Here is a 25261-nt window from a genome sequence, read left to right on the forward strand (position 1 = left end):
ATGTATCATCTCCTTAACTCATATCCTGGAAATAATTATGATGATTTGATGTCTAAGAAAATCATGCAATAAATTGAAGAAATTTCAGCATTTTTACAGGATATATTTCTAGCTGGGACTGACACATCTGCAATTACGAGAGAATGGACACTAGCAGAGGTAATAAATCACCCAGATATTATGAAGAAAGCAAAGGAAGAAATAGATTTTGTAGTAGGAAAGAGCAGACTAGCGGAAGAATCAGAGATAACCAACCTCCCCTACCTTCAATCTATAGTGTGTTAAAGTATTACTGTGGGTCCCTCCAACATATGAGACCCACACGGTTTGAAGAAATAAAAAGGAAGAAGAAAATTTATTTTCGGTGGACGCGTTAGGATTCGGTGGACGCGTTACAGTTTCGGTGGACGCGTTAAACCTCTCCTATAAATAGGAGAGGATTTTCTTCATCTCAGTACAACATTAAGAAATAGAGAGTGAGAGCAATTGTGAGAGAGCGAGAGCAATTGTGAGAGACGTAAAGACGGCTAATCCTTTATTTGTGTCCCAATGACTAGGTTAAACCCATTTCCATCACTCTAACAAGGAGTTACAAGGCACTAGTTAGACATGGAATATATTCAAGACCACTGGGTTATTTTAGAAAAAAAAAAAAAAAAAAATCAATTTTAATGTTGTTGTGTATAACATTCTAAAATCCAAGTTTCTTCTTGTACAATAAATGAGTTTATGATATACGTTCATAATTTCACTTACTACATTTAGCTTACTATGGTACGGAACAAATAAATTCCATAAAATTTTATGAAATTCATTCTAAATTCAAATTTGTTTTGGTATAAAAAAAAAAAAAAAGAATTGAATCCTATGAAGCCAATCTTATAGATTTGGATATAATTAAACTACATTCTATTAAAAAAAATATAAAATTTCTAAATGAATTCAATAAACTTAAACGATCTCAAAATTTTATGATAAAATTATCAATCCTTCTAGTATTCTAAAATTACACGTCATTCATGGTATCAATAGTTATACTATATTAGTCGATTATATAAGCTAAATGAAAAAATATATAATACAAAATATATGATTATAGTTTTAATAGTCAGTCAGCCTCTCAACAACAGCTAATTGAAGTTTGACAAATACCTAACTAATTTAAATTTATCAAATACATGGTATATATAATATATCAACTTACAACAGCCAACTATTTCCTACCAATGGTAAAAGATAGACGAAGTGAAAAATCTTGAATTCGAGTCCCTCCACCGTAAAATTTATCAACAGTTTTATGAAAGTTATTCAAAAGGAAGGACTGCTCCTGCTGTATAGCCCACAATGTTATTTTGGTCCATTGAGCCTCCCATTTATATAAAAAATTAAAAAAAAAAAACTATTTGCTACCAATAGTTTTTGATTTTTTCTAAAGTATTACCACAGTTAAACTAAACAGATTCTCAATAAATTATAATTCACCACGTTAATGACTCAAATTATAATTAAATTTATAAAATTAAAAAGTAAAATAAATCTTTAGTAAATTATAGTGAATCAAATCAATGACTCGATTTATAATTAAATATATAAAGTTGAAAGAGTAAATTAACAATAGAAAATCGAAATACACAGACTATATAAAAGTTAATTTGACTTTTGGCCTTTAATTAATATGAAAATAATATTTTTCTTTCATTTGAATTGGAATACAATTGATTCTAAATTTTTTTAGATTGATTTACAATACACAAAAGAAAGAAAATAAAATTATGGTAGCATTTCCCGTTTGTGCAACTTGCTATTTAAGAGTATTTCCTATCCTTTCTTCAATAGGAAGTTTATTTGGTCCAGGCTGTTGCGTTCTTAAATTATTTCATATTTGATTTAGGGTTTGCTCTATAAATAATAAGACTACAAAATTAGATTTCAGAATCACAAAATTTAGGGATTTCTCTCTATTTTGTCCTATATATCCTTCATCATAACATATATAATTTTATAATTTTATCTATTGGTTCTTTGTCTAACTCCAAGCGTCCTGTGATAGACTTCTCAAGGGAAAATTTGGAGGCTGCAAGAACAAGTGGTTGGGCGAGCAGATGCAAGGACGTGTTGAAAGCACTAGAGGAGTATGGATGCTTCGTAGCTGTTTATAATAATGTTCCCCTTCAACTACATGCAGACTTGTTCAACGTACTAGAAGAATTGTTTGACCTTCCTCTTGAGACCAAAAGGAAAAATGTTTCTGATATTCCTTTCGCTGGCTACGTTGAAATAGAACCCACCCGGCCTTTCTACGAATCCATGGGAATCAGTCATGTAGAAATGCTCGAAGGAAATAAAGATTTCACAAAAACCATGTGGCCTAAAGGCAATGATAATTTCTGGTATGCGCGATTTATTTAATTTATAGCCTTGGTTATAAATTTTTTTCAAAAATTTAATTATTTTCTGCATTACTTGATAGCAAAATTGTCCATTCGTTCTCAAAGGCAGTGGAAGAGCTACATAAACTGGTGGTGAAGATGATCTTCGATGGTTATGGGATGGAGAAGAACTATCAGTCCCATATGGAATCGACCACTTACTTTTCGAGATTAGTGAACTATATAATTCCTCAACTAAATGAAAATGAAACCAAACTGGGTTTGTACCCTCATACGGACAAAAGTTTCCTTACCATACTTCATCAGAATGATGTCAATGGTTGGGAAATTCAAACAAAGAATGGAGAGTGGGTAGATGTGGACTTATCTTCTTCTTCAAAATTTTTAGTCATGGCAGGCGAAGGAATCATGGTAAGGAACTACAAGCTCGGTAACTATCACTTCAGTAACTATCGAACCAATATATTTTAGTTTTTATGAATAAAAGTACTCTCACTGTCCCATAATTTTTGTCCTACTTTCATTTTTCAATCGTCCCAAAATACTTGTGATGAGTGTTTGAGTTTGATGATAGGGGTGGAGCAATAACAGGATTGATGCCTGTGATCATAGAGTGACAATAAACAGAAAGGAGAAAAGACTCTCGATTGGCCTATTCTCATATGTCAAAGGAATAATAAAAGTGCCAGAAGAATTTGTTGATGAGGAGCATCCATTAATGTATAAACCCTTCGATCATATTGGTCTGGTTCATTTCTTTGTACCCCTGAAGTTCACAAGCAGCACCGTACTTTGAAAGCCTATTCCGGCCTTTGAGCTCCTTCTTCTCGCGCGTGCGTATGCACATTACCTATCCATAAGATGTGTTCGTCTCTGAATAAATATGGAATTGGTATTTGAATTGGTATTTTTTATATTATTTGTACTTGTATTCATAATTTAAAATAGTTAAGTTAAATAAGATATTAGCCGAACACACACATACGTATCTATAAAGTGTGTTGGTCTCTGAAATAAATATGGAATTGATGTTTGTTTAGCCGGTTACACGGTTTGTACTCGTTTTATGTACTCCTAGTTTAAAATAATTAAGTTATTAAGATAATACAAATTGAGTTATTGACATAAAACTTCTAATCAACAACAAATTACTTTTCTATGAATTGTGTTTATATGTGATTGTGAATATAATAACTGCTGTCATAAAAAATCAATAGAATCTGATACAAAGATTAATGGGACAATAAATACAGGTTGAATTAAAATAATTATATAGATTAAAATAGATAAAGTTAACATAAACAAGCACACTAAGGCATAGTGATGGTTGTCGATTCCACCGAAAATTAATTACTGAATTTTAATTGCATAAGTGGTAAATTCAAGTCGAACACTTGAGACTGAAATCTTAAATTTTGTGATATTTTGTAAAGAGAAAAAGGGGGTTGGCTTTTGAAAATTCACTTAAAGAAATCAAAATAAAACTGACTATTAAACTTAAATTGAAACTCAATCCAATAGACATTCAATTCAAGGCAATTTATAATCCAATGTATAAATGATCACAGACAAATTTTGAATGAATTACTCTTTGAATACTTAACTGAAACTTACCAACAAGCATAATAAATTCTCTGACTTCCCTATTACAGTTAATTTGAGCCCAGCACCCTTATTAACTCTAATTATTAAATGAGCAGGTATTAAGCAATCCTTTTCAATCTAATAAAAGCAGTAAGAACATGAAGTAGTTAAATTTGAACAATAATTTAAAAAGCATAAATTATTTAATTCAACTCTATTGTTTCTTTAGATTATTACCGAAAACTTGGAACATAATCAGTAAAACCTAATTGCTACTAACACTCAATCTTTCACAACAATTACGGATTATGAAGATGAAATAGCACTTAATCCTACCAAATAATTAACTAATAGGCCTTTTTAGCAAATCACCCAATAGAATTAACACCTTAATTATAAGAAACAACAGATATTCAATGAACAATTATTTAAATAAAGAACAAGTCTCACAATTATACATATGAAAATTGAATGCCTTGAACTGAACTAAAAAATTAGTCACTCATATTCATATCTTTCAATCACTAAAACAAAAGAAAACTAAACAAACTCTCAAATTAGATGGCGAACTATGTGGGAAGAAAAACGTGCCTCTGCTGCTCCAGAATCGCAACTTTTTATAGCCTCTCAAAAGACCCAAAGAATCTCTAATTACTTGAAAACTTTAAAAAACAGTCAACAGAAATCTTTATTGTTCTGATTTCTCTCCCATTTTACAGCAACTTCCTTTTCGAATCTGATTTTGACTTCAACAAACTTGCAGATCTCCTTCTCAGCTTTCTAACGAACTAAGGCTCGCCCAAAACGGACACTCACAGCAGAAGATACGACCTAAAAACCAGATCAAGTTGAAGCAGATATTTTTGCTCAAAACGTGATATTTTATGGCGTTTTTGACAATCAAAACGACCTCACTTCATTTAGTTGTCTTCACAGCAACTGTAGGGCCATCTTCTAAGATTCAAATGGGCCTGGGCTGAGCTAATTTTGGCTTTTGAAGCTCCAGATATGTCTTAAACAATAAAACTCGTTCATGCATGTTCATTCATGACATTTGTTCTAGATTCAGAGCTCTTTTTGATGAATTTCAAGGCTGAATTGAATCCTGCCTCCTCTTAGAAATTTGTAGAGCTCCTTTCTATCTTTCCAACGAATCACAAATCAATCAATTTGAACATCTATACATTCAGTTATGTCTGAAGAAGTAAACAATGGTCAAAATATTAATAATGCTGAAAATTCCTCAATTAAATGGTATTATTCAAAAAAATAACTTAGATCATGTCTAATTGATAAACATTGTTCAACCAACTGATTTAAGCTTGAAAACAACTCAAAAATACCAAAAATATTAAGAATAAAAGTGACAATTTATGCACATATCACATAGCCTAAGAGTAAGTGTATATACGACCTGACAATATATCCAGGTTCGAATCTTTCTCCTCTAATACTCAAAAAAAAAAAAAACAACATAATAATAATATTAATATTAATTATAAAAATGAAGGAGGGATCTCATTTATAAAGAATAAAGAAGTTTCGAAATTTGAAGAAAATAAAAAATAATGATAAAAGACTATTAACAGATAGTTGAATTAACCACATATATATATAAGGTTCAATGGGCTATATATGAGTTACATCCTCTATTATCCTATAAATTCACTAAATTTGTGAAAACACTTATAATTGAGAGCGCTCAAACTTGAGATTGAAATAAAATAAATGAAAAATATAGACTCAACCACCAAGTTTGAAATAAAATAAATGAAAAATATAGAAAGTACTCAACCACCAAGTTTGAAATAATAATGTTCCCCTTCAACTATATGCAGACTTGTTTAACGTACTAGAAGAATTATTTGACCTTCCTCTTGAGTTATTGACATAAAACTTCTCAATAAATTATAGTCGGTCACATCAATAACTCAATTTATAATTAAATTTATAAAATTTAAAAGTAAAATAAACCTTTAATAAATTATAGTCGATCAAATCAATGACTCTATCTAGAGATTACATAAAAGTCAATTAATTTGACCTTTGACCTTTAATTAATATGAAAGTAACATATTTTTTTATTTATTTTGAATTGAAATGCAATTGGTCAAATATTAACGCTTCTTACCGTTCAATCAATTCTTGGTCAAATACTATCACTTCAAGCACCCTATGTATTTATTTATTTATTTATTAGGTGTTCTGCCGGTTTGATAAAATCATAATTAATGAGATGTTTAAATTGTGGATTAAATTGAGATATTGAAGTTGGGCAGAGAAAAGCAATTACTTGACTTATATGTAAAATAATGTAGACTTATTATTCCTAGAAATACATTTAATGTGTATGGACTTTGTAATGTAGGCTTACTACGGGTCTCGGAACCTTAAGTTTACCTGAGCCCTATTGCCGGTCCAACCTATGGGAACGGATCATATCACATTAAAGTACCATAAAGTTGGTTTTAAAGTTTTAAAGTGACATATAAAGTTTTTATTTTATCCAATCTCAAGGGCTAAATTATGTATCAAGTCAATTTTTATTAATGTTTAGTGTGCTTTAATTTAAACTGTGCAATTGATATCCACATAACGGTATTTGTAAAAAATTCAGGATTAAAACTCATCAATTTAACAGCAACCACTACTAAAATTTTACCAAACAAAAACAATAATTGTTTAATTACCCTTATAATAGTCATTTGTATTTTAACAGCAACCACTACTAAAATTTTACCAAACACCAATAATAACTAGCTAACGGCTATCAACCATCAGTCACCAACTCGTATGAACCATTAAACCAAACCAGCCCTAAATGGGAAATTGTGGCTTGGCTCACGGCAAGCTTCATATTCATGTCTGGCTTGCTTCTCTAAGGAACCGTAAGGTAATTGTTTTTTAATGACTCGATCCATATTAATAGGAAGTTTACTTTTATTTATTCCAAGTCCTTGGATTCTTAATTATTTCATATTATTTAATTTAGGGTTTAGTCTATAAATACTAAGACTACAATGAGCTTTGAGAATCACAAAAAGTAGGGTTTTCCTCTCTATTTGGTTCTATCCTTCATCATAGTATAATTTTATAATTTTATCTATGGGTTCTTTGTCCAACTCCAAGCTTCCTGTGATAGACTTCTCAAGTGAAAACTTGGAGGCTGCAGGAACTAGTGGTTGGGTGAGCAAATGCAAGGATGTTTTGAAAGCACTAGAGGAGTATGGATGCTTCGTAGCTGTTTATAATAATGTTCCCCTTCAACTACATGCAGACTTCTTTAACGTACTAGAAGAATTGTTTGACCTTCCTCTTGAGACCAAAAGGAAAAATGTTTCTGATATTCCTTTCGCTGGCTACGTTGAAATAGAACCCACCCGGCCTTTCTACGAATCCATGGGAATCAGTCATGTAGAAACGCTCGAAGGAAATCAAGATTTCACAAAAACCATTGGCCTAAAGGCAATGATAATTTCTGGTATGCGCGATTTATTTAATTTATAGCCTTGGTTATAAATTTTTTTTCAAAAATTTAATTATTTTCTGCATTACTTGATAGCAAAATTGTCCATTCGTTCTCAAAGGCAGTGGAAGAGCTACATAAAATGGTGGTGAAGATGATCTTCGATGGTTATGGGATGGAGAAGAACTATCAGTCCCATATGGAATCGACCACTTACTTTTCGAGATTAGTGAACTATATAATTCCTCAACTAAATGAAAATGAAACCAAACTGGGTTTGTACCCTCATACGGACAAAAGTTTCCTTACCATACTTCATCAGAATGATGTCAATGGTTTGGAAATTCAAACAAAGAATGGAGAGTGGGTAGATGTGGACTTATCTTCTTCTTCAAATTTTTTAGTCATGGCAGGCGAAGGAATCATGGTAAGGAACTACAAGCTCGGTAACTATCACTCCAGTAACTATCGAACTAATATATTTTAGTTTTTATGAATAAAAGTACTCTCACTGTCCCATAATTTTTGTACTACTTTCATTTTTCAATCGTCCCAAAATACTTGTGATGAGTGTTTGAGTTTGATGATAGGGGTGGAGCAATAACAGGATTGATGCCTGTGATCATAGAGTGACAATAAACAGAAAGGAGAAAAGACTCTCGATTGGCCTATTCTCATATGTCAAAGGAATAATAGAAGTGCCAGAAGAATTTGTTGATGAGGAGCATCCATTAATGTATAAACCCTTCGATCATATTGGTCTGGTTCATTTCTTTGGTACCCCTGAAGGTCACAAGCAGCACCGTACTTTGAAAGCCTATTCCGGCCTTTGAGCTCCTTCTTCTCGCGCGTGCGTATGCACATTACCTATCCATAAGATGTGTTCGTCTCTGAATAAATATGGAATTGGTATTTGAATTGGTATTTTTTATATTATTTGTACTTGTATTCGTAGTTTAAAATAGTTAAGTTAAATAAGATATTAGCCGAACACACACGTACGTATCTATAAAGTGTGTTGGTCTCTGAAATAAATATGGAATTGATGTTTGTTTAACCGGTTACACGGTTTGTACTCGTTTTATGTACTCCTAGTTTAAAATAATCAAGTTATTAAGATTATATAAATTGAGTTATTGACATAAAACTGTTTGGGCCCGAGCTCTGATACCACTTGTTGGGATACTGGCAATAAAATTACAAGAATAATAACACAGCGGAAAAATAGAAATATGACACACCGATATTTACGTGGTTCACCCTCAACTGTTTAGGGCTACGTCCACGGGACAAACTCCGAATCATTCTTTCACTATTAAAAATAGTAGGTACACAAAGAGAGTAATACAAAAATAGTGACACACAAAGTGTTTCCCAAAAACAACTCATAATAATTTTCTCACTATTTTCTCTCCCTCAATTTTAGAAAACCATTTCTAAAACTAGATAACTAACTCGCTACATTTTCTCTCTTTGTTCTGTGTATCTTGAGAGTTGCAATTGCCTCTATTTATAGAGAATGAAGGACGCGTTATTAACGCGTCCACTGTTTTCTTTTTCAAAGAAAGCGTGTTGCAATGTGTGTACAGTATAACACTTTTTCTTTTTTTTTTTCTTTCATTCAAAGCGTGTAGGTCCCACGTGTCGGAGGGACCCACAACAAAAACTTCTAATTAACAACAAATTACTTTTCTGTGCATTGTGTTTATATGTGATTGTGAGTATAATAACTGCAATCATACAAAATCAATAGAATCTGATAGAAAGGTTAATGGGACAATAAATACAGGTTGAATTAAAATAATTATATAGATTAAAATAGATAAAGTTAAAATAAACAAGCACACTAAGGTATAATCTAACGGTAAGTGTATATATGACCTGACAATATATGCAGATTCGAATCTCCCTCCTCCAATACTCAAAAAAAAAAAAGCATAATAATAATAATATTAATATTAATTATAAAAATAAAGGAGGGATCTCATTCATAAAGAATAAAGAAGTTTCGAAATTTGAAGAAAATAAAAAATAATGATAAAAGACTATTAACATATAGTGGAATTAACCATATGAGTTACATCCTATACTATTCTATATAGATTCACTAAATTTGTAAAAACACTGCCGTCCATATGAGTTGCACTCAAACTCAAGATTGAAATAAAATAAATGAAAAATATTGACTCAACCACCAAGTTTGAAATAAAATAAATGAAAAAAAAAATATACATATATATATATAGGAGGTTCAATAGACTACATATAAGTTACATCCTATACTATCCGAGACGCTCAAACTCGAAATTGAAATAAAATAAATGAAAAATATAGACTCAATCACCAAGTGGAGCACGCGATGTCAACTTGATCGGATACTTCAAATCAAACTTGTATGTTTTTGTTTTTTTTTTTTTTTTTTTTTTTTGAATGAGTACTTTATTATTAGATTTATTTTATAAAAATATAGAAATATATCGATCTGCATTCCATATTTATATATGGTTCCCCTTTAATGAAATTTCTAGTTTGATTTCCTTAAAAAAAAGATTCTCAATAAATTATAGTTGATCACGTCAATGACTAAATCTATGATTAAATTTATAAAATTAAAAAGTAAAATAAACCTTTAATAAATTACAGTTGATAAAATCAATGACTCTATCTATAATTAAATTTATAAAGTTGAAAGAGTAAATCAACAATAGTAAATCGAAATCCATAGACTACATAAAAGTTAATTAATTTGACCTTTGACCTTTAATTAACATGAAAGTAACATATATATATATATATATATATATATATATATATATATATATATATATATATATATATATATATATATATATATATATATATTAATTTGACCTTTGACCTTTAATTAACATGAAAGTAACATATATATATATATATATATATATATATATATATATATATATATATATATATATATATTTTTTTTTTTTTTTTTTTTTTTTTTTTTTTTTTTTTTTTTGAAATGGAATACAATTGGTTCTAAATTTTTGAATTGATTGACAATACACAAAAGAAAGAAAATGAAAAAAGCAAGAAAATAAAAATTATGGTAGCAATTCCGTTCAGAAGCTTGAAATGCGCAGAAGAAATGGAAATCCGCAGTGAAATCTGTAAAGTCTCTGTATTATCGATGAAGAATGTACAATACACTGAAGCAAAAATAACCCAAAATATTACTCTAGCATAATGTTATATATATATATATATATTTAAAATTTTAAGTTTAATACAGTTTATTTTTTAAATTACTTGATTCAATTTAAAAATTAATAAATTATTTTTGAAATGGATTTATTTGATTTTTATTTCCTATTAAACCATTTGCTTAAAAAGATATCAATGAGCCAATAATCTTAAAATTGCTCCTTTTAATGTAACAAGGAGTGATATTATTATAGAAAGTGAAGTTCAAGGTGTCAATCGGGTACGGTCTGATTGGTTTTCCTACATTTTGTAAAAGAAGTAGTGAATTAAAGGTCTCAAGTTTGAATCATTTCTAGTATAAAAAATTATCACCAATTTAGTAAATATCATTTACTTGAGTTATATGTAAAACCATAAAACCATAATTAATTTAACGAATAAGTTTAGAATTAACAGTGTTTTTTATATAGAAAATTTAGGTGCCAGCGTATTGAGGCAGTGAAAAACTACTAGAAATGGAGAATCATATCTACATAGGGACTCTCTCACAAACCCAACAAAACTTCTCTAGAATCACTCCAATTCCCCACGTCTCTCTCTCTCTTTCTCTTTCTCTGTTTAATCAAAAACTTGCGTCCAACACGCAACACCAACGTGCAATTTCTGCCCTCCCCCCCCCACCATCATTCATCGTCGTCGACGTCGTTATCTTTTCCTCCTCCTCCAATCTTTCTTTCCTCTTCCCCTTCTTACCATTCAATCAATTCTTGGTCAAACACTATCACTTCACCCACCCTATTTATTTGTCGGTTTGAAATTTCAACATTTTGATGAGACAAGACCATAATTAATGTGATGTTTAAATTGTACATTAAATTCAGATATTGAAGTTGGGGTCAGGAAAAACCAACTACTTGACTTACACGTAAAATAACGTAGACTTATTATTCTTAGAAATTCAATTGATGTGTGTGGACTTTATAATGTGGGCTTATTATGAGTTCCGAGATTTTTAAAATTACTTGGGCCCTAGTGTCGATCCGGCCTGTGGAAATATATCATGACATTAAGGTACCATAAAGTTGATTTTAAAGTTTAAAGTTACATAAAATTTTTATTTTATCAAATTTCAAAGGCTAAAGTATGTATCAATTCAATTTTTATTAATGTTTAGTGTGTTTTTATTAACTTAAACTGTGCAATTGATATCCATGTAATCATATTTGTAACAAATTCAATTTATAATTAGTTTTAGTTCGTGATTGGGCATGCTCTCTTCATCATGTTTATCGCGAAATTAATTTTGCAGCTGAGCATTTACCTAGTTAATCACATTAATGACTCAATTTATAATTAAATTTATAAAATTTAAAAGTAAAATAAACCTTTAATAAACTATAGTTGATCAAATCAATGACTCTATCTATAATTAAATTTATAAAGTTGAACGATTAAATCAACAATAGTAAATCCAAATCCAGGGACTACATAAAAGTCAATTAATTTGACCTTTGACCTTTAATTAATATGAAAGTAACATATTTTTTTATTTATTTTGAATTGAAATGCAATTGGTCAAATACTAACGCTTCTTACTGTTCAATCAATTCTTGGTCAAATACTATCACTTCAAGCACCTTATTTATTTATTTATTTATTTATTTATTTATTTATTAGGTGTTCTGCCGGTTTGAAATTTCTCCATTTTGACGAGATGTTTAAATTGTGAATTAAATTGAGATATTGAAATTGGGGGCGAGGGAAAAGCAATTACTTGACTTATATGTAAAATAATATAGACTTAATATTTCTAGAAATCCATTTGATGTGTGTGGACTTTGTAATGTAGGGATACTACGGGTTCAGAGATTTTAAATTTATCTGGACTTCAGTACCGGTCCGGCCTATAGAAACGGGTCATGACATATATTAAGGTACCATAAAATTGATTTTAAAGTTTAAAATAACATAAAGTTTTTATTTTATCAAAATTCAAGGACTAAATTATGTATGAAGTCAATTTTGATTAATGTTTAGTGTGCTTTAACTTAAACTGTGCAATTGATATCCACATAATCATATTTTTAACAAATTCAGGATTTAAACTCATCTATTTTTTTTATTTCCTAAAATACTCCCCAATAATATAATTTCATAAAAACAATAGCAAAATAAGAATATATTCTTTTTTTATTATTCTAAAACACTAATAAATGGGAGAATGTTGGCTCACGGCAAGCTTCGTATCCATGCTTCGCTTTTTTCCCCTCTGGAAGGCGCTAGGTTTAGTTTTTTTTCTTTTTTTTTTTTTTTTTTTTTTTTTTTTTTTAGCTATTAGTCAAAGTTGGCGTGTAAGGCTGTGTTTGTTTTTTTTTTTTTTTCACTAAGTCAAACTTTTTTTCGACCTTTAGTCAAAATCAATTAAATTAAGCTCTATAGTCCAATTAAAAATCAATTTAGTCAAAATCAAATCAATTTCTCCCAATTTTAAATTAAGGCTTAAAACAAATCCAATTTTAAAATTGAAATCATTAATATAAAATTCAAATAGTCAAATTTAAGCACTATAATATGAATTGATAGGTTTCCTATAAAATTATCATGTCCAACTCCAATTATTATAGGAATTGTTCGCGTTGAATTAAGTCAATTTCTTCCTATACTAGATCGAAAAGATAATTACAATTAAATTTTACCTTCCATAGCTAAAACAAAATAATTCCAATAGGCCAAGTCTAATTAAATTAAAAGATTCAAAATAAATTAAATTTAAGCCCTATAGTCCAATTCGAAATCAATTTGGTCAAAAGGAAACAATAAAGAAGTTTCGAAATTTGAAGAAAATAAAAAATAATCATAAAAGACTTACATTTTCAACTTTGCAAGTTAGATTGCTTACAATAATTATGGTATAATTTTATGTATAAGATATTAAACTAAAATTATGATAATCTATTTCAAGATTTTCTTTGTGAATTAGGATTAACATATAGAGCGCTAAACTCAAGACCTTTCATTTCTCACGTAAGCGAGAAAACCAATAAGAATATTCTATAATATTTAACAGTTTAGTCTTCACATTTTATTATTTTGTCCATTATATTTTCATTTAATGGTAGAAATAAGACTTTTTTTTGTTAAATTTTCAGTAATCCAATAACTTCTTTTTTTTTCTGTCTAACTTGTCTTTCAACTTATAATTTAGAATTAATTAAGTCCAAAATACATCTTAGACTCAAATTTGAAAACAAATTCACCCAAAACAAATATAATTATATAATTAAGTAATAATTAAATATAACATACAATTATAATAGTCAATTTTCAATTTAAGGTTTTTAATTTTAATACAAGATATTCTACTCACAACTAATGGAAAATTATATAATACAATCGTGATTCTATGTAGATGGCGCACATGGAGTGACAAACCAATGGTGGATTGACAAATGTAATCATTATTATTAATTTGCATTTGCTTTTGAGTAAATCATTTTCTTTAAATGCCCCTCCGCCGTTTCTTGCACAGCATTAAGAAACACTTCTAGTAATAAACAGCTCTCAGATACCTTGTCTTGTTCAATTAAATCCGGAAGATCCAAACATGGCTTATTTCCAAGAGTTCATAATACTTTTTCTCATATGGCTAGCATCCGTGGTTGCAGTTAGGGCAATACTAAAAAAATTTCGAGCCACAAGCCATCTTCCACCGAGCCCACCAGCTCTACCAATCATTGGACATCTCCATCTCCTTGCTCCAATGCCTCATCAAGCTCTTTACAAGCTTTCAACTCGCTATGGACCTTTAATTCACCTATTCCTTGGTTCTGTCCCTTGCGTTGTTGCTTCTTCCCCAGAGATGGCGAAAGAATTCCTTAAAACCCACGAAAATTGTTTCTTGGATCGTCCAAAAATGGCTGCTGTAGATTACCTCACATGTGGCTCTGGTTTCGCCTTTGCTGCTTATGGACCTTACTGGAAGTTCATGAAGAAAATCTGCATGAAGGAGCTACTGGGAGGTCGAATGTTAGACCAGCTCCTCCCAGTCAGGCGCGAAGAGATAAGGCACTTTTTAAAGTTGATGCTAAAGAAAGCAAGTTCAGGCGAGTCTGTTGATGTCGGACCACAGCTTCTGATGCTATCCAATAATGTAATATCAAGAATGACTATGAGCAAAAGGTGCTCAAATAATGAAGATGAAGCCAATGAGGTGAGAAAGTTGCTGCACGATGCTGCAGAATTTTCAGGGAAATTTAATTTGTCAGACTTTATTTGGTTTTTCGAGAACTTAGATTTGCAGGGAATTGGAAGAAAGCTTAAGAAAGTTGGTGAAGATTTTGACAAAATGATGCAGAGGATCATAGCAGAGCATGAAGAGGCAAGGAAGATAAACAAGGAAATAGGTGAAGGAGATTCAGTGAAAGATTTACTTGATATTTTACTCAATATATCAGAAGATGAAAACTCAGAAATGAAATTGACTAGAGAAAACATAAAGGCCTTTATCCTGGTAATGTATCATCTCCTTAACTCATAATGCTAATTTTCAAGAATTCCAATCCAATTGTTCCAAAGTCCTACCAAGCAACTTTATTCTTTATTAGCAACCAATGTCATTAAGAATGAAATAGTTATCTCTGCATTGTACAGGACATATTTGCAGCTGGGACTGACACATCTTCCATTGCGACAGAATGGGCACTAGCAGAGCTAATAAATCATCCAGACATTATGAGGAAGGCAAAGGAAGAAATAGATTTTGTAGTAGGAAAGAGCAGACTAGTGGAAGAATCAGATATAACAAACCTTCCCTACCTCCAATCTATAGTGAAGGAAACGCTAAGGCTTCACCCACCAGGCCCATTAATTGTGAGACAGTCAAGTAAAGATTGCACTGTCAATGGATATGAAATTCCTGCAAAAACTCGACTGTTTGTCAATGCATGGGCTCTTGGAAGGGATCCAAACTACTGGGAAAACCCACTTGAATTTTGCCCAGAAAGGTTTTTTAATACAGAGGCAAATGGAAACAATCAGGTAGATCTCAGAGGGCTATATTTCCAACTGTTGCCATTTGGAAGTGGAAGAAGAGGGTGCCCTGGAACTTCACTAGCACTACAACTGGTACAAACAACCCTTGCTGCCATGATTCAATGCTTTGAATGGAAAGTTGATGGAGAGAATGGTACTGTTGACATGGAAGAAGGACCTGGGATAACACTTCCAAGGGCTAATCCCTTAATCTGTTTTCCAGTAACTAGGCTAAACCCATTTCCATCAGTCTAACATGGAGGTAAAAATACAAGGCACTAGTTCAAAATATTGTTTTCTGCGAAAGGGTTTGTTTTGGTATTACAGTTTGATCTTTTGTTGAAAAACACTAGAAAAGCAATGTATTGAAGACCACTGGATTGTAACAAATATTTTATAAAAATAATTTTATGAAACCAATCAACCATTGCAACTTTTCAAGTTATGAATGGAGAATTAGAGAAAACCTAAAAGAATGTAATAAGAAAAAAAAAAAAAACTGGCTTGATTCTTTTAAATTTGCATAGCTCATATCTTTCCATTCCTAAAAAGAAGAATATTCCATTGCCCTTCTCGGTTTTATATATGGACGTTGGATTAAAATATAACAAGAAAAGAAAATATTTCGTTTCATGCAAGAGCAAGAAAAAAAATAAGAAAAGAAAACATTTATGACATATGCTATGCTATGGGTGAAAAAATATGTTAAAGTCGAAGGCAAGGAAAATTTTATAGGAGACCGACGTTGCAGATTGCCTGATTCTTAATTTTCTTGATAATGTCAGCAAGAGTGGTCCTGAAACTGAACTTATATGATAAAGAGGGGTAAGGTAACTAACAGAGGTTTTTTTTTTTAAATTTTAAGAATAAAAAATCACTAATAGCTTAAATATAAACATTAAAGAAATTCCAAATTAAATACCGTTTTAAAAACTATAATAAATTATTAAAAAAAACATTCATGACGTATGCTATATTTGAAATACTATGTTAAAATCCAAGGTAAGGCAAAGAAAGTTCTATGTAATAAGACAACATTGCCAATTCTTAATTTTTTTGATAACGTCCGGGAGTGGTCCTCAAACTAAACTTAAATAGGAAGAGGGATAAGAAAATTTAAAAAATAAAAAAAAAAACCCACAAAAGGATGAGAAAAGAATACGTAATCAAAGCCATACCCGCCAAACTAGTTTCAAGAAATAATTTTTCCTTGATGAAGAAATGAAAAGATTCTTGTTGAAAAAAAACAACAGAGAGAAGGACAAGCTCTAATCACTCTGCAATACTGCAATAATTGCTAATCTATCTTAATCCCACCAAACCTATTTTATAATAAGCAGAAATGAAAAGATAAACAAAATTTAAAAACAGCCATATATCGTCCCTCACTCTTTTTATAAGCAGCTCCAAACAACTATATCCTGCGAAACTACACTAATATTCCACATTTCAACGATCAACCATGGCTGATATACAAGATTATGCCACACAATTCATAATCTTCCTAGCTTTTTTCTTCATCCTCAAAACAATCATCACGCGAGCTCGCAACAAAGCTCACCTTCCTCCAAGCCCTAGAGCACTCCCAATCATAGGACACATGCACCTTCTAGGTCCTATTCCACACCAAGCATTCCACAGGCTCTCAACGCGCTATGGACCTTTGATTTACTTCTTCATTGGCTCAAAACCTTGTGTTCTTGCTTCCACACCTGAGATTGCAAAAGAAATACTCAAAGACAATGAATCTAATTTTATGAACCGTCCAAAAGTAGCTAATCTTGATTATCTTACCTATGGCTCCGCAGATTTTGCTACCATACCTTATGGACCCCATTGGAAGTTCATGAAGAAAATTTGCATGACTGAATTGTTAGGCACTCGAACATTAGACCAGTTTCTTCCGATTAGACGGGAAGAGATAAAGCGCTTCTTGAAGGTAGTATTTAAAAAAGCTGAAGCAAAAGAAGCAGTAAATGTTGGAGGAGAGCTAATGCGATTGACAAATAATATAATATCAAGAATGATGCTTAGAACAAGATGTTCTGATCAAGAAAATGATGCTGACGAGGTGAGAAAGTTGGTGAAAGAGTTGAATGAGTTAGGTGCCAAGTTTAATTTGTCAGATACAATTTGGTTTTGCAAAAGTTTGGATTTGCAAGGTTTCGAGAAAAGGCTAAAGGATGCTCGAGACAGATATGACGATATGATGGAGAGGATCATGAAGGAGCATGAAAATGCAAGGAAAAAGAAGGAAAAGGATGGTGATGAAGATGGTAATACAATGAAGGATTTGCTTGATATTTTACTTGATATATATGAAGATGAGAATGCAGAGAGGAGATTAACCAGAGAAAATGTCAAGGCATTTGTTATGGTAAGTCACTGCTCCTCTGATATAGGCATCTGCTTTAGCTTTTAAACATCTACCTCACTACAACAAAATTCAATATATTACAAGTTTTATTAATAATCCATACAGCAATCAACACATCAAAACTACATACTGCGGAGCATACTATATACTGTAAAAAATGGACTACACTTCACTTAGGGGGAGCAAGTTGCTCGTAAACTGCTCGAGGCTCAGCTCAATAAAAACTCACTCGAGCCCGTTCGATAAGCTTATTGAGCTGAGTTCTAGAGTTCGTTAAATAAACAGACCTAGCTCGAGCTCGGTTCATTAGCTCGTGAGCCAACTTTATCGAGCCACTAACGAGCTAGCTCAATAATCCAAGGTTAATTAAGCCCACATCAAAACGCCTTCATTTTTATTTGACTAATGTATTCTTGCTATTTGATAAATTTCAAGGTCAAGCTTGTCTCATTTACATTTATCAGGCTGAGCCCAAGCCGTGCTTGAGCTTGGATATTTTTAAATGAGTCAAGTTTGAGCTCAAGCATATCCTTATTGAGCCGAAGTCAACCTCACTAAAGCTCGATTTTGGCTTGATTAGTTCACAGCCAAACTTTACTTAATCAATAAAATTCAGTATACTTGTTGAATTTCAGTTTGTACAAGTAAAATAACACTAGAAATTTGTTTAAATAAGGCCATAACTGTTAAATTTTTATCAAGATTTATCGAAATCTGTTTTGTGCTAATTAAGTAAGAAGGTCATACAAGTAATCTTCTCTTAACTGTAGAACTATGTTACAAAAACCTTTTTTACTTGGTTATCATATGGGAATTATAATAAAGTCTAGTAACAGCAAACGAATTGAAACAAAAATCGAAGTTTAGTGAGTTTATTGATACAAGAATGATAACAAGTTTAAGGATCATAGGTGAAATTAAACTTTCAAAAATATGATTTTTACGAAGCTATGAGCACAGCAACAAGCAATTATTTATTTATTTATTTTCCTTGAATATATCATTATGGTAGATAATTTATTGAAAATAAATTTTCATCATCTGTACGTTTCTCATGAATTTATCAACATTGCAATAAAAAGAATTTAGAACATGTCTCCTATTTCCTGCCAAATAGATAACGTTACACTACAAGAAACTACTATTTTTGACAGCAAGCTCTAAATGTTGTTAAAAGACAAAAATTTGATCCTAATAAGAATTAGCAGCAGTACTACCTGAAGTATAAAACTCTTGAGTCATTACTAGCACAATCAGTAACATTCAGCAGCTAGTACCATCAAAGTGCTATTAACATTAGGCAACACCATCATAGTGCAGTTAAAAATTTGCAGATGCTGTTAATTATTATTGCTAATAGCATCTATCAAGTAATGTTAAATTAATGTTGTTAAGTCATTAGGCTGTAAGCCTACAAGCATAGACAAGATCAATTTGCTTTCATCGCTCTGCCTGCAACAATTTTATGGAAAGATGGCATTGATTGTCCATATTTTGGAGGATTTTATACTGTGGGGACAAAGATGAGAGATGAAAGTATCATTTTTTTTTTTTTTATGACAATGATAAAATTTTAAAAATAAATTATAACTATGTACTAGAATAAAAATGACATGAAAATTTTCAATCCCACAGAACATATTTGGAGCTGGAACAGACACATCTTCCATTACAGTAGAGTGGGGACTTGCAGAGCTAATCAACCACCCTGATAAAATGGAGAAAGCAAGACTAGAGATTGATGCTGTTGTGGGAAAGACAAGACTAGTAGAGGAATCAGACATAGGTAACCTTCCCTACCTCCAAGCTATAGTAAAAGAAATATTAAGGCTTCACCCAACTGGACCATTAATCGTCAGGGAATCCTCTGAAGATTGTTCTATTGCTGGCTATACAATTCCCGCAAAGACCAGACTGTTTGTTAATGTCTGGTCACTAGGCAGGGATCCAAACTACTGGGAAAACCCATTTGAGTTTAGGCCGGAAAGGTTCATGGGTGAAGAATGGAGTGCAAAGAGTAATATGTTGGATGTGAGAGGGCAATATTTTCAACTCTTGCCATTTGGAACAGGAAGAAGAAGTTGCCCTGGTGCTTCACTTGCACTGCAATTTGTTCCAGCAACTCTTGCTGCTCTGATACAGTGCTTTGAATGGAGGGTTGGTGATGGAGAGAATAGTACAGTTGACATGGAAGAGGGACCAGGGCTAACCCTTCCCAGGGCTAATTCCCTCGTTTGTTTCCCTGTGGCTAGGCTCACTCCATTTTTATCGATCTGACCATGGTCTCATCCAGATTGTAACCTTATTTAATTTTTATAATGTTTGTTCATGAAACAGTTAGAAACCATGGTCATGTGGATGTCAAAGAGTCAAATGCTATTGGGATTCACAAATATTGTTTAATTATCAAGCGAACGTGATCACAGTATTGATTAATGAAAGTGATGAATCTAAACTGGTGAATATCTGCAAAACAAAATACTAAAGGAAAAAGATAAAAAAATTTCTATTGTTAGTGATAAACAGTAGAATTACTTTTCAAAATGCAGCTTTTCCAAGTTGCATTTAAAGGATTCACAAAAAGCATAAGTTAGGAAGTCTTAATAAAATAAATCAAGTAAATATTTCACCAGATAACATATTAAAAAAATAGCAAGAAGATTAGTTTTGAATTTCTAACTATAACTAAACAAAAGAATCGCATCAACTAAAAAAATAGAGACATAAAATGAAAGAAGAAAATAATCAGTCTAAATAGAAATAGTAACCCATAACACTTATACAGGTATAAAATGATTGGAAAGCACTTATGAAACATACACAAAGATGTAAAGACTTGTTCAATGTTTGCTTTGATGGTTTGCTAATAATATAATTCAGGTTGGGTCATTCTGGGCACCATATGATTTGACCTCATTGGGGAGAATTAGTCATATTCAGCCCTTACCTGGCCGGCTGCTTGCAAATAGGGGAAAAATGCTGGTATTTTAAAATTTAGAAAGATGATGCAGGGATGTGACAAAAACAACAAAGGAGTAGGCCATGGCCATTAGGATACTAGCAAGTTGGAAAAAAACAACAAAATAACACAATTAAACATCTTTCAACCCTATGGCCCACCACAGATATTCAGTTTATCCCATTGAGATGGAGAAAAAAAGAAGTTCCACAATTGGAATGGAAATTTTAGCATTTAAAAAAGCCCACAAGCTTTTCACCCAAATCAGTGTTGCAGGCCAAAACTTGATACCTAGAGTGTATATTCTAGTCATAGCTTGCAATATAATATGTATAAGAGACACATAGTTTTTATGTGAAACAGAAATTGTCTAAACAAAGAAACCTATAATTAACAAAAGAAAATATCAACTCAGGGTAAACTAAATTATTGGTAACAGAAAATTAACAAAGGAAATAGCATGAGTCAAAAAGCAAGTAATTTTCTTGAAAACCTAATTAATTTGTTTTTAGTAAATCATTTGAGACAACGTGCCGTCTTTGAAATGCTCCCCCACCATTTCTTGTGCAGCATCAAGGGACATATCTAGCAATAAAAGACAGAGCTTCCCTTCTATAAACAGCTCTTAGATACCTTCTTCAATTGAATCAAAAAGATTAAAGCATGGCTGATTTTCAAGAGTACATAATACTTTTTCTCATATGGCTAATATCTGTGATTGCAGTTAGAGCGATAATAAAAAGATTTCGAAGCACATGCCATCTTCCACCAAGCCCACCAGCCCTGCCAATCATTGGACACCTCCATCTCCTTGCTCCAATACCTCATCAAGCCCTTCACAAACTTTCAACTCGATATGGACCATTAATTCACCTATTCCTTGGCTCTGTACCTTGTGTTGTTGCTTCCTCCCCAGAGATGGCAAAAGAGTTCCTTAAAACCCATGAAACTTCTTTCTTGGATCGTCCAATAGCGGCTGCTGTAGATTACCTTACATATGGCTCAGCTGATTTCTCCTTTACTCCTTATGGACCTTACTGGAAGTTCATGAAGAAAATTTGCATGACAGAACTTCTTGGTGGTCGAATGTTAGACCAGCTCCTCCCAGTCAGGCATGAAGAGATAGGGCAGTTTTTAAAATTAATGCTAAAGAAAGCAAATGCAAATGAGCCTGTTGATGTTGGAAAGCAGCTTCTAAGGCTAACCAATAATGTAATATCAAGAATGTTAATGAGTGAAAGGTGTTCAAATAATGAAGATGAAGCCAATGAGATCAGAGAGTTGGTGCAAGAGGTTGCAGAGCTTACAGGGAAATTCAATTTGTCAGACTACATTTGGTTTTGTAAGAACTTGGATTTGCAGGGATTTGGAAGAAGGCTTAAGAAAGTTCGTGAAAAGTTTGACACCATGATGCATAGGATCATAGCAGAGCATGAAGAGGCAAGGAAGATAAAGAAGGAAACAGGTGAAAGAGATTCAATGAAAGATTTACTTGATATTTTATTAAGTATATCAGAAGATGAGAACTCAGAAATAAAATTGACTAAAGAAAACATCAAAGCCTTTATCCTGGTAATGTATCATCTCCTTAATTCATATGGCTGATAATCATTTAAGTAAAACCTTAAAGGTCAGTGACAGTCTATAGACTAACAAGATTGTCCTATTTCAGTCATTTTTTATGAATAACAATGTAGGTGTTAACATAATACATAATTTCACTGGCCATCTAACTAATTGGGCATTAGAGACAAAAATTATAAAGAATTCTAAATTGTTCCAATGTCCTAGTCAACCACTTTATTCTTTATTAGCAACTAATTGCATTTAAAGAACCTTTTTTTTTTTTTTTTTTGGAGTTTGCTTTCTCCAAAGAAATAATGAATTTTTTCTAACTATGACTTAGAGTGCTCCATGTGGATCATATTTAAACATGCTTATCATTCTAATGGAAATAAGATATGATGCCAACCGAATCCTTCATAACAGATGATGCAATTACGATTCAGCTTTAGTTTTTTCCCTTTTTTTCCAAAAAAAAGACAACAAAGAAGAAGAACCTTATCAACCATTGCAAAATGAGTCTATTGTTTTAAATACAAAATAACAAATTAACCACTATTTGAAATATCCAACAACATATCTCATGTGAATTTTAGCTGATTACAGTTCTAATAATAGCCAAAGCAACAATATCATCATTTGATGTCTCAGAAAATAGAAAATCATATAATAAATTTAAGAATTGATTTCTGCCTTGTACAGGATATATTTGCAGCTGGGACTGACACATCTGCAATTACAACAGAATGGGCACTAGCAGAGCTAATAAATCACCCAGATATTATGAAGAAAGCAAGAGAAGAAATAGATTCTGTAGTAGGGACGAGCAGATTAGTAGAAGAATCAGATATAATAAACCTCCCCTACCTCCAATCTATAGTGAAGGAAACACTAAGGATTCACCCAACAGGACCATTAACTGTGAGAAAGTCAACTGAAGATTGTACTATTAATGGATATGAAATTCCTGCAAGGACTCAACTGTTTGTTAATATATGGGCTCTTGGAAGGGATCCAAAACACTGGGAAAACCCACTTGAATTTTGCCCAGAAAGGTTTTCTAATGCAGAGGCAAATGGAAAGAGTCAGCTAGATGTCAGGGGGCAGTATTTCCATCTATTGCCATTTGGAAGTGGAAGAAGAGCGTGCCCTGGAACTTCACTAGCACTACAAATAGTACAATCAACCCTTGCTGCTATGATTCAATGCTTTGAATGGAAGGTCGATGGAGGAAATGGTACTGTTGACATGGAAGAAGGACCTGGGCTAACACTTCCAAGGGCTAATCCCTTAATTTGCTTTCCAATGACTAGGCTAAACCTATTTCCATCATTCTAGCAAGGAGTTAAGACTACAAGGCATTAGTTAGACATGGAAAATGCTACGTCTCATCTCTTTTCAATAATTTTTCGCCTCTCTTTCTGGGAAGGGCCTGCACATCGAATTCAAGACTTCAAAATGTAACTAAATGCAGGAGTATAGCAAGTGTCTGTTTGGTTCTATGTTGTTAAAAAATGCAAAATTATTGCAAAATTATTGATTAAAAGTCATTAAAATTTATCTTAAGGTGAAATTCATACTTTCTAGTTAAGAAAGTTTTCAAACGATTAAAAAAATCCTAAACTATTTTACCAACAGCATCTAAAAGAACAGCTTTCTGGAACAGCTGTTTTAATTTCAAAACACCAAACTGATTTTATTTCTTAAAACCCAATTCTTACTTACTATCCTTATTTGCATCCATCATCATCACATACAATGTATAGGCAGTTAAGATTGCTCAATAGAAATTGCAAAGAGCACATACACAACAAAGGTTTTAAATTTAAAATTGAAAACTGCAATTTAAACAAAATGAGTATAATTACGAGAGAAAGAAAGGGGACCTGTAAAGGAATTGCCAAAAGGAAATGCCACCGCGTATAGCTGCTTAGAGAAAACACCATCGTTTTTCAAATAAAACACATTCAACGCTTGATGCTGCTTAGAATAATAATAATTGCCGGAGGTGGGAAATCACAGATATGCAGAGCCTTCTTTTAGTTGGTATGCCAAGAATCGCTAAGGTTTCAGAATGATTTTACCTCTAGACTGAGAATCACTGCCTGTCAACTCTTGGTAGCTACCAATTAGATAATGGCGAAGATTGCAATGTAGTTACAAATAGTACTATGAGTAACATATAGAATATAGAATAATAAGGGTTAATTAAGGATATTGAGGTTTTTATTTAGAATTCCTTCATGAATTTTAAGATTAACTAGTGTTAGAATTGTCGCACGGAGTAATATAAAATAATGAAATAATAATATTTTATAATATCATTTAAAATAGTAAAATTATATAATAAAATAATAAATTGTATCTCGTTAACATTTATTAAAAAGTTGCAATGCTAGGATACGCTTTCTTAAATATTTTGTGAAGCCTTTCATAAGATATGCAGCAGCAAAAACTATATATGATATGAGCTGTATCAAAAAATGCATACACACTGTTGATATATTTTTCAATAATTTTGAGTTTCTTCAAAAAAAAAAATAATTTTGAGAATTTAACTAACTATATTGAACTAAGAAATTAAGTATTTTTTTATCTTATATTTTTGATTTATTATAAATGATTATTTATTTAATTAAAATATTAATGTGTTACTTATTTAGTATAATGTGTCATAAGCGTGTGGACGTCCTATTTACTCCATATAA

The 25261-nt window shown here is 31.8% G+C and overlaps 5 protein-coding genes and 2 long non-coding RNA genes across 7 annotated transcripts in view; 6 read left to right on the forward strand and 1 right to left on the reverse strand.

The window, feature by feature from the left end:
* LOC105634767 (3,9-dihydroxypterocarpan 6A-monooxygenase) overlaps nt 1–285 on the forward strand; it is an 81151-nt gene extending 80866 nt beyond the window's left edge. Inside the window, 1 exon segment of the mRNA XM_089718171.1 lies at nt 99–285. Coding sequence (XP_089574297.1) covers nt 99–285 — 187 coding nt within the window.
* A 1659-nt stretch (nt 286–1944) lies between these two features.
* LOC149498078 (deoxypodophyllotoxin synthase-like) lies at nt 1945–3363 on the forward strand. Its single transcript, XM_089718350.1, has 3 exons — nt 1945–2390; nt 2471–2801; nt 2965–3363. Exons 1-3 carry the CDS (start codon nt 2308–2310, stop codon nt 3184–3186), a joined length of 636 nt encoding a protein of 211 aa, XP_089574476.1. The 5' UTR covers nt 1945–2307; the 3' UTR covers nt 3187–3363.
* A 3636-nt stretch (nt 3364–6999) lies between these two features.
* On the forward strand, nt 7000–8568 carry LOC119369246 (uncharacterized). The gene is made up of 3 exons (XR_016319441.1): nt 7000–7455; nt 7537–7867; nt 8031–8568. It is a non-coding gene; the product is annotated as an uncharacterized LOC119369246 (long non-coding RNA).
* Nucleotides 8569–14089: 5521 nt separating this feature from the next.
* Nucleotides 14090–16074, forward strand: LOC149498079 (3,9-dihydroxypterocarpan 6A-monooxygenase-like). The gene is made up of 2 exons (XM_089717369.1): nt 14090–15133; nt 15274–16074. Exons 1-2 carry the CDS (start codon nt 14228–14230, stop codon nt 15907–15909), a joined length of 1542 nt encoding a protein of 513 aa, XP_089573495.1. The 5' UTR covers nt 14090–14227; the 3' UTR covers nt 15910–16074.
* A 767-nt stretch (nt 16075–16841) lies between these two features.
* On the reverse strand, nt 16842–24780 carry LOC110010807 (uncharacterized). The gene is made up of 3 exons (XR_016319599.1): nt 24440–24780; nt 17449–18088; nt 16842–17366 (listed from the first exon to the last, which is right to left on the reverse strand). It is a non-coding gene; the product is annotated as an uncharacterized LOC110010807 (long non-coding RNA).
* Nucleotides 17117–20486, forward strand: LOC105646542 (3,9-dihydroxypterocarpan 6A-monooxygenase). The gene is made up of 2 exons (XM_012232408.4): nt 17117–18031; nt 19667–20486. The coding sequence occupies exons 1-2, from the start codon at nt 17117–17119 to the stop codon at nt 20306–20308; spliced, it is 1557 nt and encodes a 518-aa protein (XP_012087798.1). The 3' UTR covers nt 20309–20486.
* On the forward strand, nt 21551–24024 carry LOC105646484 (cytochrome P450 93A3). The gene is made up of 2 exons (XM_089718037.1): nt 21551–22562; nt 23256–24024. Exons 1-2 carry the CDS (start codon nt 21654–21656, stop codon nt 23889–23891), a joined length of 1545 nt encoding a protein of 514 aa, XP_089574163.1. The 5' UTR covers nt 21551–21653; the 3' UTR covers nt 23892–24024.
* Nucleotides 24781–25261: the final 481 nt, after the last annotated feature.

This window comes from Jatropha curcas, chromosome 2, assembly GCF_041381405.1.
Source record: "Jatropha curcas cultivar XTBG-Jc1 chromosome 2, XTBG_Jcur_1.0, whole genome shotgun sequence".
Lineage (NCBI taxonomy): Eukaryota > Viridiplantae > Streptophyta > Magnoliopsida > Malpighiales > Euphorbiaceae > Jatropha > Jatropha curcas.